The 22,460-nt window shown below is 39.7% G+C and overlaps 1 protein-coding gene across 1 annotated transcript in view; it reads right to left on the minus strand.

The window, feature by feature from the left end:
* LOC136860872 (gonadotropin-releasing hormone receptor) overlaps positions 1-22,460 on the minus strand; it is a 141,233-nt gene that overhangs the window by 83,817 nt on the left and 34,956 nt on the right. The window contains exon 3 of the mRNA XM_068225999.1: positions 8,983-9,182. Within this exon, the coding sequence (XP_068082100.1) occupies positions 8,983-9,182 (200 nt within the window). The remainder of the gene's footprint in view (positions 1-8,982; positions 9,183-22,460) is intronic.

The following is a 22,460-nucleotide window of genomic DNA, read 5'->3' on the forward strand; positions in this document are numbered from 1 at the left end:
ACTATAAAAAGGAACGACAACAGCCTACCGCTCCATCCATCTCCACTCCTAAACCAAGTTCCCTTCACCCCGCAGCCCCGCCAAGACAATACATCCATCCTTCTATCAATACTAAGTCTCCTATCTCCTCTCCTCTCTCTCCAAGCACCCGCCATGCCAAGTCAGCAAATTCTTATCCAGTAACCTGCCCCGCCAAGATATTCAACTCCTACGCCAACTGTAAAGCCAAGAAAATAACCTTCCAAACCCCAACCTACCTCGTCCTAAGCGCTGTAAATGCAAATCAAGCGTCACGATTTTGAAGCAACATCGGGTGTGGTCACCACCTGGATGGGTGACCCTCCTCTTCTGACTACGTTGGGCTCCGTTTACGAAGTATCAACGTCTACCTCTCCAACCGCCCCGCAAGGGGCCAGGTCATATCCTGACCAGTGAAGACTTAAAAATTGCAAACCAGCTACAATCATCAAAGTGAAGTCACCGAGCGAGAATCTAATTAAGAAAAAGCACTCAAGGCCCAAAAATGAGGTCGAAGGGCTAAAATTCCTCACTGGTCCCTCGGGACCTATGAGAATGGCTGCTATAATACCGCTCCCAGTCTTATAAGTACCGTGCGCTAACCGATTGCGCCACTGCCGTGCGTCATCAGTTCTCAGTCGATCATCAGAATTCAGTAGCTCAGTCGTCGCAGTGCTAATTTAACAAAGTCACTCAGTCAGTCTTTGTTGTTCTTCAGACTTTGTAACCGAGTCGCCGAAAATGTATAATGGAGTGAACATCCGCGTCGGTATTGATGAAAGCCAACGAGTAAGTTACACTTTTGAACAAGTATTACTAATTTTCTATGAATCAGAAACATTTTAGAGTATGGTTGCATGTAGGAACTATTCGAACAATGTAATAATTTAGTGTTCATCTACGCGATCTAGGATTTGATGATAGCAAAAGTGAGCAAAGCAATAGGAATGGGATTTTATGTCTCAGAATAGATAGTTTGAGGCAATGTTGTGAAGGTAGGACAACAAACAAATTATTTCATGCTGTCGAACGACCTGTAGTGGAAGGGACATAGTTACGCAGGTAGCAAATAGCGGTGAATGTCACCAATATGGTTCATTTTGCCAGGCCAGTGGGAACTCCAAGGACATTGAATGAACGATGATTTTGGTGTGAATACCACGTAAGAATTCATAATTAGGATAAAATGTAGGTTATTGTTTTTATGTGTGAATTAAGATCTAATTTATGACAAAATTAAATATTGAGCGTTCGTGCAAGTTTTGCCCAACAGTTTTGGTATTTCAGTCATTGTGAGAAAACAATGACGTATACGAGTGATCATAATAATAATAATAAATGCCAGCGTGTTAGGAACCACAATAGGAAAGTTAGATTCTTATGATCAGGAAGTACAATTTTGGCAAAGTGTGAAATATTATTAAAATAAGAATTAATAGCCATTGTCCCACTATTGGGTGTCATGTAAAAATAATTGAAAATAACAGGTATTAGTGTCAAATCCAGTGTTTAGGTGTCGCTGAGATGAATTGTGACGCTCTGGATACCGTATGAAGTCCACAGTCAGGCTCCATTGAAACGGGGGTCTGAGAGGGGCTTAAAAGTGAATAGCCTAAAATGACCGAGATTAGTGTTGAATCCACTGCTTTTGGGGTTGCAAGGCTGATTGTTGACAATCTCAATGACAGTTGAAATGGTGAACATCATATCTACCGCGCGACGGGTAAATACACGTTATCACTTATTTTTTTATTTTTTTTGAAAGGATCATATACTTCCCAGTCATTTTGAGCTTCCTTAAGGACAAAGTTTTACTCGAAAATTAAATAATCTAAAACTTGAAATCGAACACATATAAATCTCTAAAACTCCATAATAGGTCGTCAAATATCAATCAACATCTCAAAATGGAATTCTTTAAACATTCACTTCACACATAACTAACTGGTAATACAATAATCTTAAATGTAAACTTTCAAAAATTATTCGGGCAACGCCGGGTACTACAGCTAGTAAAATAATGATAATACGAATAATGACAATGATAATATCTCTTACTTGTGAATACAGTGCAACGGTGTGATACATGTACTATCACAAGTGTAAGGATAATATGTAATTTTGAATAGTTGTCGATAGTACAAATCTCATGATGATGTTAGTAATTGTGTAACGGTAATTTAATGCCGATATTTGCTTTCAGATTGTTCATGTGCAAAAACAAAATGAGATAAATATGAGAATATGTGGATTGATGGCTCAAACAAAAACATGAGAATATAGGTGGAATGAGAATATAGAAATGGAAGGGTCCTTAAGAAACTTATTACAGAGGTATACATCGCAAGTAAACGAATATTCCAATGTAATAGGGTAATATTATTCCATGTCAGTAATGTTGAGTTATGAATAAAGTATTATGAAGCACGCCGAACAGAGAATAGATGAACATGAATCAATAATGAGCTTTATGAAAATACCAACTTGGACGAAATGATGAGACTAAAGAAAGAGCGTTGTATACGCTTGTGGGATAATGATAAAGCGGTCGCTTTGTACGAACAGCCAGTAATAATAATAATAATAATAATAATAATAATAATAATAATAATAATAATAATAATAATAATAATAATCAAAGGGATATGCAATTGATGAGGGAAAACCCGTCAGAGATATTAAACGCTTGTTGATAAATCTGAGAGGACCTCAATTATGAAAGTAATGACAACTACAGATAAGGAATCTGTACGTTATAATGATTGAATGATGCCAACCTTCGTTGCATGACTATAATAATTAGTTACAAAGAGGACTGGTAGTTAATAATATTAACATGAGAAGGATGAGATTTAACTAGATGAGGTGCAATAATAATAATAATAATAATAATAATAATAATAATAATAATAATAATAATAATAATAATAATAATAATAATAATAATAATAATTGTACCGGGCGGTACACCTCCACGCCGCTAATTCAAACATTGCGCCAGTTGAGACTCCTCTGCAGGAGAAAGCCTGAACTTTAACAACCATATTAATTCTAAGGTTTCTCAGAAGATGTCTCTACTGTAAATTTTGAAGTGTTCTGAACTATGCCTGTTTCGATGTGTATTTGTTTGCTCTGCAGTAAGAAACTTGAACATTCTCTAACATATGTCTCTACCGAAACTGATAACGCTCTCTGGTGTAAAGGAATGAACTGTCCGGAAGAAATTTAACATTCATAAGTTTTGTTTTTGCTAAATTTTGTTCTGTGGTTTGAGAGTTGGCAATATAACCCTTTCTTTCCGCTTGTTTTGAATGTAGCCAATCAAAAATTTCTGTAATTAATTTTCCACCAATCCTAGGTGTCTTCTTCAGTTTTGATTTGTAATCTTTAGCCGACCAATAAAATTTTGTGGGCGGGTTGTAATCATTCATGAAACGTCTCGAATTTTCCGCGAGGGTATATAAACTGCTGATTTTCTTGTCTCCTGGCCACTTCAGTAACATCTATCCGTGTGTGATTATGTAGCAGGGGGCGGGAAGCGCCTCTTCCTTCGGGCAGCTGTTCTTCCATAAGGCAGTTTAACCCTCGGGGCAGGTTCGAAACTTTTATCATGTAACCTTCCTTTAAAATGTAAAAGACACTTGGTATAAATTTCGTCTCTTTAACTACAAATCGGGAAAGAGAGTGCCTAACCCTCTCGAGCTCCCTCTCATATGGTTTTTGAGGTGACTACGTTTTCATAACCGTTTTTCTTCGCTTCATAATGTAATAAATTTTCCTATCGTGTCACCTCCGTAGTGTGGGATTAGCCCTTGCATAAGCGGCCTAAGAGCCAAATAGGTTTTAAAAAGGTGTATTAGGAGTGCAAGTTACGCCTCCACTCAAGTTGGTATTTTGGGGCCATGTAATTGTCCTGTTTCTTTAGTGAATAGGCCTCAGTAGGTTGGGTATTTTTACCCCTGTTCTTGCGTGCCTGGAGGGCAGCTTGAAGGTAGAGTTTGGTGTGGCCTTTGAATAGGCTTGAACTTTGAGAGCGGGTTGCTCTTTCTTAAATTGTATTTTCTGTGTGCCTCGAGCAGGCTTAACTGGGTAATTGGGAGCAAATGCTCCTTGGCATGATTGGGGTTTTCTGCCCCTTTGTTGAACCTTGTGTATAAGTAAAGTTGGGCTCATTGCTCAGGGATTGTGAATCTGGGGCTCGAAGCCCAAAATCCATTAATAAACTGTAATTGTACATTAACTTGTTGATATACAACTGAGTTCCTGTTATACTTGTTATTTCTTGATCTCGAAAAGAAAATATAACCTTTGTTAAATTTTAAATTAATTTTAATTTCGTTCTTGAGACCTATTCCACCCAGCACCTTCTTTCACCTCTAACTACCACGGATAACTCCGTAACAATAATAATAATAATAATAATAATAATAATAATAATAATAATAATAATAATAATAATAATAATAATAATAATAATAATGTCATTTGTGTACGTGAAGAGTTATTTCAAAAGTTTGTGTTGTGAGGATTCACAACGTTAGCGTTCAGTCATTGAGTTTAAAGGGCCAGTGAAGGAACTGTGCAAGTCAGTGGTCCGTGGCGGTTTTAGTAAAGATAACCTCTTAACCACAGAAACACCAGGCCACCATCGCATTTATTATTATATATCAGTTATCATTTGAGCATTGTAAGAACATTAATGTTATTTCATAGTATGAGTGTATATGAATTCCAGCACGTGCAAATAGTTATTATAGAACCGACTAGGGTATTTTCTTTTTCAGGGATTATTGTGATTTTGTGTGATCTAGGATAGGTACTATTTATTACAGCGTCATTGTGTATTTTGTATATATATTTAGGTGGTGATTTGAGACACCAGTAATGATTCATTTTAGGGCCAGGTCAACAGCTTTGATTAACAAATACAAAAACAACGTTTCAGTTCACATAATAAAATAATGTTTACACAACGTACAGTATGTAAGTTACTGAACAGGTTTAGATAAAATTTGCATTTGTTATATTAGGAAGGTACGTGTCTGATCAGTAGTAAATAGGAGCTCATACAATCTCTAATAATATATTCCTCATTCTCACCCATGTGTATTAGGGATGATCAGCACATTTTATTCATACTCTGTCTTTAACAGTCCGCTCAGGAGACAAGTGATTTAAAGTATCAAGAAGTTAAATTTAGAATACAGAACTCGCAGTTTTTCACATGAACTTCATGATAAATAATCACGGCTGTGGAAACGTAATTTTGGTATAATGTTAACATAGACAATCAGACATGAAGGCACTATGAGCCTAGAAATAAAATAATAATGGTGTTAACAGATAATAAGTGTAATTAAAGACACAATTCATTTTTTAGTAACCTGGATTAGGGCACTTATTATCTGCCCTGTCCAGCAAAGTTTGGTGTAATAATATCATTTGAAGATGTATTCTACTTCATCTACCTGATTTAAGAACTGGAAAAAATCCAAAGAAAAGCAGCTCGATTTGTTCTGGGTGATTTCCGACAAAAGAGTAGCGTTACAAAAATGTTGCAAAATTTGGGTTGGGAAGAATTGAGAGAAAGAAGAAGAGCTGCTCGACTAAGTGGTATGTTCCGAGCTGTCAGCGGAGAGATGGCATGGAATGACATTAGTAGACGAATAAGTTTGAATGGCGTTTATGAAAGTAGGAAAGATCACAATATGAAGATACAGTTGGAATTCAAGAGGACAAACTGGGGCAAATATTCATTTATAGGAAGGGGAGTTAGGGATTGGAATAACTTACCAAGGGAGATGTTCAATAAATTTCCAATTTCTTTGAAATCATTTAGGAAAAGGCTAGGAAGGTTCTAAGACATTTCGTACCACGGACATTTCTTACCACCGGACATTTCGTACCACCAGACATTTCGTACCACTTGACCGGCTGATTACCTTGCTAATGACTTTAAAATATTTAGGAGAGAACATTCCGTACCACTTGAGAGAGTGAGAAATATTGCGAAGTAAAAACGGTATCCTAATGAAAATATTCATTTGTATATCCATTGTCCACTAGTGGCGCAGAAGCCTCCGCACGGTGTGACCACTACTGATGTTAACCTTCCGTCGGGCGCAACTGATCTGATAGGCACACGTGTTCATTCTTATCTCGTATTCGTCATTCGTGGAGACCTAACTACTTCCACCTTTCAGTAATGTCCTGTTTCCGCGCAACCTTCAAGCCCATATCGGCCAGTTCATCAGAATATTTTATTTTACTTTATAGTGAAACAATGCAGTAGTTTATAAATATTCACAATAGTAATATTATCCATCCTTATGCTCACCAGGCACATTGTCCCCGAACACGATGTAGGCAATATTTCTTTGCTAGTGGCTTTATGTCGCACCGACACAGATAGGTCTTATGGCGACGATGGGAGAGGAAAGGCCTAGGAGTTGGAAGGAAGCGGCCGTGGCCTTAATTAAGGTACAGCCCCAGCATTTGCCTGGTGTGAAAATGGGAAATCACGGAAAACCATCTTCACGCCTGCCGAAGGTGGGATTCGAACCCACTATCTCCCGGATGCAAGCTCACAGCCGCGCGCTCCTGGATGTATATTTCTATGTAGTCTATCGTTTTGTTGAGGATTTCTTTAAAAAATCGACTTTCTTGTAATAACATTTACGTAAACATGACTGATAAGTACCGGTATAGTTGAAAAGGCAATTATTAAAATTATATAGATGTTTTCTTCAGCAAATGTTGTAAATTAGTTTTGTTTCTGATTTCTTAAGTGTGCCTGACAGGCTCATTACGCCCGCTGGCGTGGAAATGGAATTCCAATTTGACATCAAGTGGTACGGATTGTCCGGGCGCAAATATTTGGAGATTACGGGAAAACCGTTGGCAGGTAGATAACGACCAAGGTGGTACAAAATGTCCTCAAAAATCAAGTGGTACGGAATGTCCGTGGTACGAAATGTCCGGACACCGGATAGGAAAGCAACAGATAGGGAATCTGCCACCTGGGCGACTGCCCTAAATGCAGATCAGTATTGATTGATTGATGATTGATTGAAACCCGTCAATTTAAAATTAGATAAGTTAAATCTCTCATATAACGTTTGTTGATGTTGAAGAAAAGTGGATTCAGTGTACAGACATTGTCAGATTAAATACAATTAAGGTATTTTTCGAACATTGGTGCTTAATCAGAATAATTGACACTTAAATTATCTAAATCGTGAATTATGGATACAATTTCGTTTTTATCGAATTTCCCTTTAAATTGATCAGGTCACAGTAACAAAGATTGATATGATTTCTTTATTTACTTTGTAACATGAACTAATGTCGGTGATGGAGTTGCTTTACGTACTTTTTTAGAATTCATTTAATTTAGTTCATTTTTATCTATTGTTAGATTCGTTAATACATTCTATTTGATTCAAACCTCGTCTGGTCTATCTTATTTCAACGTTAAAGTAGTGTAACCCACCCCAAACCCCATGGCACTACAGCCCTTGAAGGGCCTTGGCCTACCAAGCGACCGCTGCTCAGCCCGAAGGCCTGCAGATTACGAGGTGTCGTGTGGTCAGCACGACGAATCCTCTCGGCCGTTATTCTTGGCTTTTTAGACCGGGACCGCTATCTCAACGTCAGATAGCTCCTCAGTTCTAATCACGTAGGCTGAGTGGACCTCGAACCAGCCCTCAGGTCCAGGTAAAAATCCCTGACCTGGCCGGGAATCGAACCCGGGGCATCCGGGTAAGAGGCAGGCACGCTACCCCTACACCAAGGGGCTGGCAGTGTAGCCCATAATAGTATAATTACCTCCCCCCCTCTTTGAAGCCTTGTCGACGAGAACATCGGACGGTCCAGTTCTGAGGTAAGTGTCGCGTGCCCAGTAAGTATATTTCAGAGCCGAAGCAACTTTCAAGTCATATAAAATTGTAAGGGCAATTATCTCTACAACCTTATTTTAGCTATCTTTTTCCCCGGAAACATTAGAGCTCTTGGTATTTTCACACCATATTAGGCAAATATAGCGATAACTATGGACATTTGTTCACTGTTAACGTATTCATATAAATGATTAAAAAATTCATAACAGAAAGTAACGATTAACAACTAATGATTTTTTGTGCCCTGTATGACAACAAAATATCATTTTACATAGCAATATGGCAAGAAAAGTTTCATGTTTTTACTGAAAGAAATTCTGTGGAAAACATACATACATACATACCATAAATAAAATAGGGACTACACTCTCCTCCTAAGAATTTAGATCCATACAACAGCTATGCGTTTTCACACCATAACGTGTGCATCTTGAAAATAATAATGAAACTCTTCAATCCGCGCGATGCCATTTATTGTGTCGTCTATTTTCAAAACTGAAGTTGTTCATATTTACAGGACGTTGTGATGTTATCTGAAGCCTCCATTGTGAATATACATTTCCGATGATAGTATTCTTTCAGAATCTTGTTGGTTGATAAAATGACGCCTGCTGTGTGATTGCCTCATGTGTCAGGTATGATAGCACGGTCTAGTTCAATCTTTGAGAAAAGAGAGTGCTATTGTGTTTCCACCAGTTGCTACGTTCACATGAGAAATCTGTTACTTCCAGCATAAACATTCCTTTGAATGCATTGCCGATAACTGTTTTTCTTGCATGAAAGTACAATTCAGGTAAATGTATGCTAGGAGAAAAATTCTCAGAGTGTCATTGAAGTTTTCTAACTCTCTGAACAATGCATACAGAGGTTATTGCACGTAGATTTGCCTCGCAGACTTCAGATAACATTCCTTTCTACACACCTTATCCACGGACAAGGAAATACCTTTATTACACAATCCGTCACATTGCATTTGACCTCATACATTGACTATGATAATAAGTGTATTAATATAACAAAAATGTACTTTGTTCAGCATACCTATTATTTATAACTACAAACTTACATGTTTATCTGGATTGAGGAACATGAAGATGATCATCATGGTATAGTATGGTGTCCACCACACAATGAAGGCCATTACAATCACCACTGAAATACGTAAACTCTTCATCTTTGCTCGATGAATCAAGCGCCGCCTGTTGACGTCGGCTGGAGCGTATTTCCCACCAGATGCTACCTCAGCTCGGAACATTTTTTCACTACCTGCAATCAAATATAACCAGCAAAATACAATTCAGTACTTAGGTTAGAATAAACTTCGAATCCTTGGAATGTTGTATATTTGAATTTAATTAGCTTACTCTTTATAGTATATCCGAATGTTTCTATTGTCATCTGCATTGATGAAGGGAAAATATGAAATGGCGTATGGCTTTTAGTGCCGGGAGTGTCCGAGGACAGGTTCGGCTCTCGAGGTGAAGGACTTTTGATTTGATGCCCGTAGGCGACCTGCGCTTCGTGATGAGGATGAAATGATGAAGGCGACACATACACCCAGTCCCCGTGCCAGCAAAATTAACCAATGATGGTTAAAATTCCCGACCCTGTACTTCTGAACATACTTTAATAGAAATTAAACAGAATAATAATAATGTTCTAGAATAATTGAAGACCTGAAATAAAGAAGGCTCTAAGTGCCAAAATAATAGTTTTGAGGAAAATGAGTTTGAAGTATAGAAGACACTGACGTGGAGCATAGAGCATGCCATTTGTTGATATATATTGTTAGTAGACCACCATTCGTGGCAGTTCGAGCTTTTTGTACATTGTTAGGCTTGGCGTGTGGATTCTACATCACACAATATCTTAAAATGTGTAACTTTGCTGCTTAGAGCCTTATTTATTTCAGGTCTTCAATTAGTATAAACGTTGTAAATCATACTATTCAATTTATTAGATCCCGAGTGAAATACCCTGTTCTAAATTAAATTAAATAATACATTAAAACTTATATGTAAAAATTAATGTTTGTACGGATTCTATAGTGTCAAAAACTACTGCAACGATTTCGCTGAATATTTCATACTTTGCTCTTATTGCTCCTGAGAGGGTTATGGAAGTGGTTTGACATGTTATGTCCTCACCACTACCTAGATTTAGGCCCTTTGGCAGATCACAATAGGCTAATATAGGCGAAATATCGAATCTGTCGTACAAGGACGAGACAGAGCTTATTTGAAGCATCGCGATGCGCGGAACAAACCTGGGTATGTTCCTACGAGACCCGAAAACCATACTTTAAGACCCTAAAACCAACCTTTTTTGAGATATCGGCACCTCAGTACCTCGGCTCTAGGAATCGGCTGAAGAAGTGACCCGCCGTAACCATGGCAACGTTAAATCAAGGATTCTAGATTATCGGAAAAGACCAATATTAGTGTCGTTCCATAGTTTTCAGGGTCGCAGAAATGATCTATGACAAAATTATAGATGTAATAATAATCTAAACTTATATATGTAAAATAACATGTTGACTGACTGAATGACTGCCTGACTGACTGATTCATCATCGCCGAGCAAAACTACTGGACGGAACGGAATGGAATTTTGGGGATACATTTATATTAGAGTGTAGGTTCTCACTAACGGAGGATATTCCGTCACTAAGAGGGTGAAAATGGGGGGGGGGGAGGCGTGAATTGTTTCAATGAGCATATCTATATCTCAAAGCTTAAAAGTTTACAGACGTAAAAATTGGCATTTAGAATTTCCTTTAAAAATAAAGAAACACGTATTTTTTTGTATTTGGAAAATCCACTTACGGGGAGTGAAAAAGTGGGAAAAGGGGTTGAATACCTTTTATGAGGACACATATCTAAATAAACGGAGGGTGTTACAGGCATGAAAACTGTTATTTGGTATCTCCTTTAAAAATAAAGAAACATGTATTCCTTTGTTTTAGGAAAATTGACTTAAGTGGGGGGTGGGGGTGAAAATAAGTAAAGGAGTTGAATTATGTTTGTGAGGATACTTATATGTCAGAAAGTAAAGATGTTGCGGACGTGAAAGTTGGTATTTTGAATCTCCTTTGAAAATAAAGAAACGAGTATTTATTGTTTTCGGAAAGACCACTTAAGGGGTGAAAAGAATTGAAAAAGCGAGTGAATTTTTAAAATGAGTACCGGTATATCTGCAGTATATGTCAAAAACGTAATATGTCACAGACGTGAAAATTGGTATTTGGAATCTTCTTTAAAAATAACGGATTTTTTTTTCTTTTGGAAATCCACTTTGGTGGGGTGAGGATGGGTGAAGGACAGATAGAGGGGTTGAATTATTTTTATGGGGATATTTATATCTCAAAAAGCGAAGATGTTACGGACGTGGAAATATGTATTTGGAAACTCTTTATAAATAAAGAAACCTGTTTTTTTGTTTGTTTTCGACTTGAGAGAAGACTGTTTCTCACATGTACAGTTCTTTGTCGCATGGCCATCTTAGCCCCAAAAGGCAATATCACAAACGTGATTTACAAAGAGCTTCTGGGGTAAATGAAATTCAATTTTTCGGTGAGCGTTTACTCTTTAGGGATTTTCAAATGATGTCTTAGTATATTACCGATGAACGATTACTTTTAACGAATCCACGCGAGCGAAGCCGCGGCTAACTGCTAGTAAAATGAAATTAAATAATTAAATATTATATCTTAATTAGTATTGATTAGTACTGTAATATAATATTAGTTACCGGTGTTTTTCCTTCATGTTGGTTTTTTCTAGTGTGTTTTGTCACTGGAAAGTAATTTTAAGAATATTCTAGCTAATTTGTTTACGTCTATGTATTCTCATGAGGCTTGTAACTGGAACTCATGGCCTGTTATGTTAACAATAAATAAATAAATAAATAAATAAATAAATAAATAAATAAATAAATAAATAAATAAATAAATAAATAAATAAATAAATAAATAAAAAATAAATAAATAAAATAAATAAATAAATAAATATCCGTCTTCATTTATTTCTTGAGGTTGTCCCTTATGTCAAGCATATGAAGTTCGATAGTCTTTTTTTTACCTAAGTCTAATAATAATATTATTGGTTTTACCTCCTATTAACTTCTTTTGCTTTTTTTATGATACGCCGAGGTGCCGGAATTTCGTCTCGAAGGATTTATTTAACCTGCCAGTAAATCTATCGACACGAGGTTGACGTATTTGAGCACCTTCGTATCCCACCGAACTGAGCCGGGATAGAACCTGCCAAGTTAGGGACAGAAAGCCAGCACCTCAACCATCTGTGCAACTCGTCACGGCTTTTGTTTGAGTCTGATATTGTACTAACGCACTGTGGATGCAGGTCGCACAGGAAAATAACCTCTAGCGACAGACAACGATGGGCTGCTGCATTACGGCAAGTCAATTCTGAAACTTGTATGCATCAGGTAGTTATATACAGCATCAATATGTCATATGACGAGGTAAATAGGTCGTTCCAAGTGATCAGGTGAGTAGAAAATAAAACTAGGCAACGCTGAAAACATTGATACAGAGACAGGAATTGGGTATAAGTTGGTAATAATAATTTCGTGTGGCTATTTATAGCCGGTTGCAGCCCTTGTAAGGCAGACCCTCCGATGAGGGTGGGAGGCATCTGCCATGTGTAAGTAACTGCGTGTTATTGTGGTGGAGCATAGTTTTATGTGTGGTGTATGAGTTGCAGGGATATTGGGGACAGCACAAACACCCAGCCACAGAGCCATTGGAATTCACCAATGAACGCTAAAATCCCTAATCCGGCCGGGAATCGAACCCGGGACCCTCTGAACCGAAGGCCAGTACACTGACCATTCAGCCAACGAGTTGGACTGTGAGTTGGTGAAACGGAAGTAGATATAGATTGTGTATGGTTTCTGTAATAGTTGTCAGCATGGTGGTGTGGAGTAAGTGCTGGAACATTCACAGTTCAATAACGGGTTTGAATCCCACCCGAGCTAGCTATACTTATTCGCGTCCGGAGCTTCGATGATCGTACAGTAGGCTGCTCGTGCCACATAGCTCACAGGTTTAATTAAAATATGGAGACTACAGCCCTGCCTCAGCTGGTCATTCCTTTCAACAGACAATTACGTCAACATGTTCTTCATCAACGGTGAAGCAAAAGCGAAATATAGAAAAATACAACGCTTGTATCACGTAAGATATCCATACAGACGGCAAGCAACGCGCAAACACTGTACGTTTAGCAGTGTATAGTGGCCTTCGCACATAAAATCACTATCTCGAATATTTACTGTTAAGGCGGGTACTCACTAGGAGGCTGCAACATGCAACGCAACGGTTGCTGCAACAATATTTTTCTAATGAGTACGCCTTGAGCTTCGTTGCTGCAATCGTTCGCAGTGAGGCGCGCTGTAATCCATCTGGTTGTTGGTATTCCGGCGAACACAAAGCGGCGCGCAGTGTGTTCGTTGACGTGTTCCAAGCACATTGCGTAGTCAGGACGCGTATAGGTTATGGAGTGGACTGAGGAACCCTGTCTAAATTTAATAGAATTATATCGCAATTCTACATTAAAATGGGACCCTCCAGTGATGTGCCAAATGATTTCAATATCAATGACGTCTCATACAAAAAAGATATGTTTAATTAAATTAAATGAACCTTACCTCTATGTGATTTTTTAAATTCGCTGATGATTGCTTGACACACTTATGGTACAAATTTACTTATGACTACCGGGCGAGTTGGCCGTGCGGTTAGGGGCGCGCAGCTGTGTACTTGCATCCGGGAGATAGTGGCTTCGAACCCCACTGTCGGCAGCACTAAAGATCTTTTTCCGTGTTTTCCCATTTTCACACCAGGCAAATGCTGGGGCTGTGCCTCAATTAAGGCCACGGCCGCTTCCTTCCCAGTCCTAACCCTTCCCTATCCCATCGTCGCCATAAGACCTATCTGTGTCGGTGCGACGTAAAGCAAATCCAAAAAATACTTATGACTTGCTTGGATATTCTGAAGAGATACTGGAAGCTGGTGAAGCTATCACCGGTGGCTAAAAATCTCAAAGTAAGTGCCAATTTATCTTGAACAGATATAGCTTTTCTAAATCTTGTGTCCCTTGTTTATTTTCGGTTCAACTAAATTTAATAAATACTCGAAATCGGTCGGTGATATACGAGTGAAATTCTTAAAATATCCACTTATTTCTTGCGATTTCAAATCGAGAAGCAAACTGGAATTAGCTTTACCTTTGTAAAACGCATTTTGCCACCAACGACGGGGATGTTGATAGTCCTCGATTAGGTAATGCAGGAGAATATACACAGCACTTATGACGAGTATACTGGATGACATGGTTGCATGTGACACAACGAACGCTGCGGAACTACTGGTGTTCGCATTGAGGTTTGACGAACGTACACATTATACAAGGTTGCAGCAAAAGGGAGACTTCAGTGATGTCTGGTGATATTGCCGAGGTTGTTTTCGACACTATCCAGGGGGAACCTCACACGAGTACACAGGTAGTAGCACAGCAGGCCAACATCATCCAGTTGGGTTTGGTATGGATTTTACATGCCAATGAATTTCACTCCTATCACCGTTAGATACATCAGAAGTTCCACTGGCCGAGACTCGGATTGATTTCTGTGCATTGACACTGTCTAAAATATTTTTTCGGATGAGTCACAATGGCACAGTGGAGAATCCCGACCGGGCGGCAGAGGCAGAATTGCAGGCACGAACGGGATTAAATACACTGACTGACAGAGCAAATGCAACACCAAGAAGGAGTGGTTCGAAAGGGATGAAAGTTGGGGAAAAAAACAGAGACGGCAAGGACGAATAATTGATATTTATTTCAAACCGATATGCAGGTTACACAATGCGCACGGCATCGACTCAGTAGGATGTAGGACCACCGCGAGCGGCGATGCACGCAGAAACACGTCGAGGTACAGAGTCAATAAGAGTGCGGATGGTGTCCTGAGGGATGGTTCTCCATTCTCTATTAACCATTTGCCACAGTTGGTCGTCCGTACGAGGCTGGGGCAGAGTTTGCAAACGGCGTCTAATGAGATCCCACACGTGTTCGATTGGTGAGAGATCCGGAGAGTACGCTGGCCACGGAAGCATCTGTACACCTCGTAGAGCCTGTTGGGAGATGCGAGCAATGTGTGGGCGGGCATTATCCTGCTCAAACAGAGCATTGGGCAGCCCCTGAAGGTACGGGAGTGCCACCGGCCGCAGCACATGCTGCACGTAGCGTGCCTTGAATACGCACTAGAGGTGACGTGGAATCATACGCAATAGCGCCCCAAACCATGATGCCGCGTTGTCTAGCGGTAGGGCGCTCCACAGTTACTGCCGGATTTGACCTTTCTCCACGCCGACGCCACACTCGTCTGCGGTGACTATCACTGACAGAACAGAAGCGTGACTCATCGGAGAACACGACGTTCCGCCATTCCCTCATCCAAGTCGCTCTAGCCCGGCACCATGCCAGGCGTGCACGTCTATGCTGTGGAGTCAATGGTAGTCTTCTGAGCGGGCGCCGGGAGTGCAGGCCTCCTTCAACCAATCGACGGGAAATTGTTCTGGTCGATATTGGAACAGCGAGGGTGTCTTGCACATGCTGAAGAATGGCGGTTGACGTGGCGTGCGGGGCTGCCACCGCTTGGCGGCGGATGCGCCGATCCTCGCGTGCTGACGTCACTCGGGCTGCGCCTGGACCCCACGCACGTGCCACATGTCCCTGCGCCAACCATTTTCGCCACAGGCGCTGCACCGTGGACACATCCCTATGGGTATCGGCTGCGATTTGACGAAGCGACCAACCTGCCCTTCTCAGCCCGATCACCATACCCCTCGTAAAGTCGTCTGTCTGCTGGAAATGCCTCCGTTGACGGCGGCCTGGCATTCTTAGCTATACACGTGTCCTGTGGCACACGACAACACGTTCTACAATGACTGTCGGCTGAGAAATCACGGTACGAAGTGGGCCATTCGCCAACGCCGTGTCCCATTTATCGTTCGCTACGTGCGCAGCACAGCGGCGCATTTCACATCATGAGCATACCTCAGTGACGTCAGTCTACCCTGCAATTGGCATAAAGTTCTGACCACTCCTTCTTGGTGTTGCATTTGCTCTGTCAGTCAGTGTATCTTGTGTGGCATATTAAGTGACCACCTAACCGGCCCACATTTCTTTGAGATCCATTTAAAAGGACCACTCCACCTACAATTTTTCCGTGATCTAGAACCATTGTTGCTAGAGGATGTGCCCCTAAGCGAGCGTGTAAACATTTGTTCTATCAACACGACAGGACTCCGCCTCACATGTTAGCAGTTGTTCGCTACCACCTGATTACTATACTCCTCTGCCGATGGATAGGAATGGGAGGACTTGTCACCTTACCCGCCAGATTGTTCGAACTGACGCGACTGGACGTCCTGTGGGGCTACCAAGTAGTGTATGCTCAGAAGCCGGAAGAACCCGAAAGCCTTTGAAATCACAATACCGCAGCCTACAGATCCCTAATACCCACCATGCTCCAACGAAACCGAATGTAAGTTCAACGGTGTGTTCAGATGTGCTTTAATGAAGAAGGCCACCTGTTCGAACACTTACTACAAAACTGATGCTCAATTACCCGGATTCATATCACCTGATAATTCTATCCTTGTTCTGCCCTGCTTCTTGTAAAGCACTTCTTATTGCCACTTAAGCATCCAGTCACGGAATAAACTTGTGTGAGACAACATAGCCGTTATCTACCCTGATCTTTATTACGCTTTGCAGTTGTGTTACTTATCCGGTAAAGTGGTAGAGAAAGAATGGTTGCCTTAACTCTATCAACATAAATAAATAAATAAATAAATAAATAAATAAATAAATAAATAAATAAATAAATAAATAAATAAATAAATAAATAAATAAATAAATAAATAATAAAACCACCTCGTGATCTTAGGGGAGATAAAATAAATAAGAACGCAAAACACACCTAACAGGGATTTGAACCTGCACCCAATACGTTGGCAGCTCACGTAACCGTGTCTCTTCCAATTCAGCTAATCCTTAACAGATCGCAGAATCGCTGGATGTTAGTGAATACAGTGCGCTGTATGTGGACCTAATGCACGGTTGCATACCGCAAAAAGGTTTCGTTTTCGGTAGTGGTGCGATATCGTGTCCTTTCAGGAGCCATGTGTATGTATGTTGGGTATTCAGCCCAAAGGCTGGTTGGATCCTCAATAGAACCACCATTAGCTGCCATAGATGGCCTAGGTGTCACTCTAGAGGCGTACGAGGAAAATGAGGACCGACGTAGTTTCCCGTTGCTTTCCTCACTCAGCCAGAAGTTGCTATTGCATGCCAGTCTGCCAATCCCACTGAAATGCGTACACCAACCGACCCTATCAGCGACATTTTCACGCCATTCATAGCAGCGACTGGCTGCATAAGGAACTGCATTACTAGCATCACTCATACCTCAGCACTTTCATATTGTCAAAGCCAAGGATAAGACTGAGACAGGTCAATGAAAGTAACACATTTATTCTAGCCCATACCAGCAGACATAGTGCATTGTAAACACTACATCTTGCCAGCAAAGGCACTCAGGAGCCATACTATTATTTAACAATCTAAGGTATGAGACCTTCAGACCGTTAGGGAGTGTGTGCAGTACCATGCCAGTAGGGCCAGGCGTTTGCAAGACGACTATAGAGTGCGTGTGGCCTAAAACAAAAAAAAGGGGGTAGCAGCTTGACACCTTACAGTATACTGCGAAGTTTAACATGAGATGAGTGTACGATAATAGCGTTATATGCAACCTATGAAATATGAATATTGCATGTTACGCTTCACCTTGTTAGTGGTAGCTTATATTTTGTTAATATCTTCAGCAAGATCTGTAATGATCCGACATTCCATACCTGTCATTAATATGTGATTTTGCTCCATAAGGCTTTGATGAATGTAATTAATATTAATATACAAGTACAAATAGGTAAAAACAAACATAGAAATAAACGGTATACATAACCAGCGCCGAGTGTAGTGTCGTCCAACGACATTGGCTATGAAAATCAGCAGGTAGCTTAAAACGAAATATAAAATGAACTTGAGTGGAAAAACGTGATGTGACAGGTCAACCGTTCAGTAGGATCAAAATGTCCTGGAATATATCGTAGTGATGGGATTATCGTTTTGGCTTATTGGCAATGCTGGACATTTTTATGTGCTTTGAGCGGTATTAACGAACTTGAATTTTTTTTTCCATATTCACTGTGAGATATCAATCCATTGTTTGCATAACTAATAGTCCTTAAGATGACTCCTCAAAGAGTTGAGGTCATAATGTCTTCTATTATCTCCATGTTTTGGAAATATGAGGCACTGTTCAAGAGCCTAACTGTTACGTCAGATATGAGGTCCAATATGCATGCAGTAAGCCGTGTTAGTTGACATTGCACGTTATAGGGAATACTTTATCTTGGTCCAGATATCTTCAAGCAGATCTGTAGCGGCCCTATATTTCATATCTGTCATTAACACGTTCTATATGTAGATGGACATAATTTCTGCATGAAAAATACTCTTGTCTACCTTGAGCTCAGCGAGTCTCGTTGCGCAACCAGCTTTGGTATTTAAATAGTGAATACGAATTACAGCGCATCGAACTGTTTAAATGTCTTTTCACGAGAGTTTAATCCTGATGTAAACAGGGTATGTCCACGCCTCCGCCAAAGAAAAAGTTGTGATTCGTTGAGCGTGTAGTACCGACCTCCACCGCGTCAACGTCTCGTGTTCGGACGTACAGGGCTGCGCATCACATACGACAACAGTGCGAAGATCTGAACTTTTGAATAAACGACTAAACCTGGATTCTGTTCACTTAGTTTTTTGAACACATTCACAATGCAGTGCCTATGGTCACTTCTGAGTGGTTTTTCCTCTTTTGTGCTTTATTACACGTGATGGTTCTACCTCTTGCTCCATTTCTCTCACTATGAATACTAACGCTGACTGCTGCTGGAGGATGCAACACCTTATCTCCACACTGTGCAGCTTGGGACTTTCCCTCACTACGAGAAGACTTCCTTTGTTACACAACGCCTTGTGCCTTCATTTCTCGTTATTTAATCACTATTTTTATTAAAACAAAACCATATATATACCGGTATATATGACAACCATATTTTAATCTGATAACGAACTCTTCCAAACTCTCTAAATGTGTATGTTATGTATGTTGGGTATTCAGCCCGAAGGCTGGTTTGATCCTCTGCAGCTCCGTCTACAGCTGTCATAAACAGCGTAGGCGTCACTGAAGAGGCGTACTAGGGAAATGAGGAGTGAGGTAGTTTCCCGTTGCTTTCCTCACTGAGCCACCCATTGCTATTACATATCGGTCTGCCAAGCCCACTGAAATGCAGCACCAACCGACCCTATGGGCGATATTTTCACACCATTCATAACAGCGGCTGGCTGCATAAGGAACGGTATAATTAGCATCACTCATACCTCAGTCACTTTCATATTGTCAAAGCCAAGGATGAGACTGAGACAGGTCAATGAAAGTAACAAATTTGATATAGCCCATACCAGAAGACATAGTGCACTGCAAACACTACATCTTGCCAGCAAAGGCATCTCTCTAAATGTAATAAAATAAAATAAAATAAAATAAAATAAAATAAAATAAAATAAAATAAAAATAAAATAAAATAAAATAAAATAAAATAAAATAAAATAAAATAAAATAAAATAAATAAAATAAAATAAAATAAAATAAAATAAAATAAAATAAAATAAATCCGCGTACTATTTTTCTTCGAGGTCACACACAGTCGAGTGAGTGGGACGGTTGCTTCTCCAATCAACTACAGTGAATCACCTTAATATTCGGACACCGGATGGCATGTGACAATATGAACATTATATTTGTATTTTCTTGAGCATACAGAAAGGAAAGTTTGACAATAGAAAACACCAATGTTTCCAATATGATTACAAAATAATACATGTGTATCAGAACAAAAATGACTTGTAGATAAACAATCAGTCGTCACCTCATCACATAACAAAACCACTTTAATATTCGGACACAAGGATCATAATGACCGAAACTGTAGCGTAACATGGAACTCAAACCAATCTAGTACTTGGTGGCATTGCCACGTTGTTTTATGACGACTTTCAGTCGTTGTGGCATAGAACAAACTAACTTTTCCGTGTCCTTAGGGCTAATATTAGCCCATTCTCGTATCTGTCTTCGTTGCAGTTCCTTCTTTGACGTTATTTTGGACTTCCTCGCTCTCTGGTCAAGTTCACTCCATAAATTCTCAATGGGATTAAGATCCGGGCTCTGGGGTGGAGTTTCAAGCACCTTTGGGCAGTTGAACTTTAGCCACATTCGGACATTCCACGCTTTATGCTTAGGATCATTATCTTGATAGAAATTAAATGTGTCCCTGATCCCAAGCTTTGTAGCACTTTGGTGTAAATTCTGCTTCAGGATGGCTAGATACTATTTATGGTCCATTGTATGTTCAATAAACGACATTTCACCCACTCCGGCAGACGAAAGGCACGCCCATACCATTGCATTCCCACCTCCATGTTTGACAGTTGGTTGCAAATATTTCGGTTTTAATTCGTCATTTGGTTTGCGCCAAATCATTCTCCTCCCATCCGATCCATAAATATTAAATTTGCTCTCATCAAAAAATAACACATGTTTCCACCATTCTGTATCCTTGTGTACATATTGCAAGGCAAACTTCAATCCTTTCCTTCGGTTCACTTCATTGATAAATGGCTTTTTCCTCGACACCCTCCCGTTAAATCCGGCCTTTCGAAGAGTCCTACGCACAGTTTCAGGGTGCACTGATTTGCCAGCTTCCTCTTCTAACTCCCGTGCAAGGTGTGACGCACTCAGTTTAGGATCGTTTCCTATTTTTCTTAAGAGAAGTCCTTCTTTACGATCAGTTCGCTTTTTCGGTTGACCCGTTTGCGATATAGACTTAATCCTGTCCTCTTCTTTAAATCGCCGTACAATGTCATTGACTCTTACTCATACACAACATTCGCGCAATACCTCTGCAACAGCGTCCCTTTGCATTGTGGAAAATAACCAGTTGGCGCTGTTCAAACGTTGTGTTTCTGCCTTTGCACCCCATTGTACGTACAAACTAATCCCTGTTGTTCTGTACAGCGCTGCTCACTGCAGTGAAGTTCAGGGATACGTATCCTACTCCTTACGTTTCTCCCTTGCCGCAAATGGGTCAGGTATTCACGTGCAAATGGAGTAACGATGACGTGTCCGAATATTAAAATGATGTGTAGTATCTCATTATTTCCTTTTCTATCACTATCAGAACACTTAACCAATTCGCCTGGCATCTAATTTTGTTGTGATACGTGTGCTAAGTATTCACGGACTGTTGGACGTATGTTTGTTGTATACACATTTGTTTGCGAACAAATTATGTCAAGAAACATTCCATTATCTGTATTGTCCGAATATTAAAGTGACCCACTGTATGTCTATGACTACGTGCATAGGCAATGTGCTCCGCCTGTTTGTTTACATCAGGATTAAACTCTCGTGAAACGCGGTATAACTTGTGAGGTGGCAACAGGATAATGTATTACTTCATTGAGATCATCGTATTCTGTGGAATCAGTACTAATACATGTTACATTCAAAATGCTCAGATCTTGTTTGTTGATGACGGTGATGTTAGGCATAAAATTGATAATTTCAGAAAATTTATAATCTCAGTTCGATCCAAAGAAGAACCTAATGAATCTTGTACTATATGAAATATGATTTTCTGGAATCTCAATAGTATCATTTTGCCCAAACTCTTCATTGTCTAGTTTAGAAGCCGTTCACTGTAGAGTTAGAATCTACAACTCTTTCATTCTTTAGTTTAAACATACTTTCGGCCAAAAAATTGACTGAACAGAACTCGCGAACAGCCTAGATATCAATTACTTCTGGCTCTGAAGTTTTAACTTGTTTTAAGTTGTTCAAAATTCGTGCAACTAATTTGACTTATATGTAAATTTGTGATTTCGTTTTCTAAGAGCATCGATGTATTTCAGTTTAAACTCATTTTACCATTTTACTGACGTCATAACGTAGAATTATCGTGCTTCAATATTCACACAATTATATAACGGCAGTGAGAAATGGATCCCTAATTTTGTAGTCCAAGTAATATGGCGACAAAACCTATCCGTTGGCATCTACTCTGGCAGCACAATTTTGTAATTCCAACTTCGAAATACGTGGTAGGAAATAGTTCACTCATATGTCAGTAAATGATGTTAGTGTTCACGTCGCTGAAAGAGAGGAATTTTATAAACTATTTTAAAAAAGGAAATAATCATGCGAAATTTCTACCTCACCCGAATCTTGTATCCGATATGATAATATCTACATCGAAGCATTCACCATCAAAACTTGCTAGATGTCATTCCCCAATCTCAGTGGTAAGAGTTCAATCTCATACTTACAAGTGGA

Source organism: Anabrus simplex, chromosome 1 (genome assembly GCF_040414725.1).
Source record: "Anabrus simplex isolate iqAnaSimp1 chromosome 1, ASM4041472v1, whole genome shotgun sequence".
Taxonomy (NCBI): domain Eukaryota; kingdom Metazoa; phylum Arthropoda; class Insecta; order Orthoptera; family Tettigoniidae; genus Anabrus; species Anabrus simplex.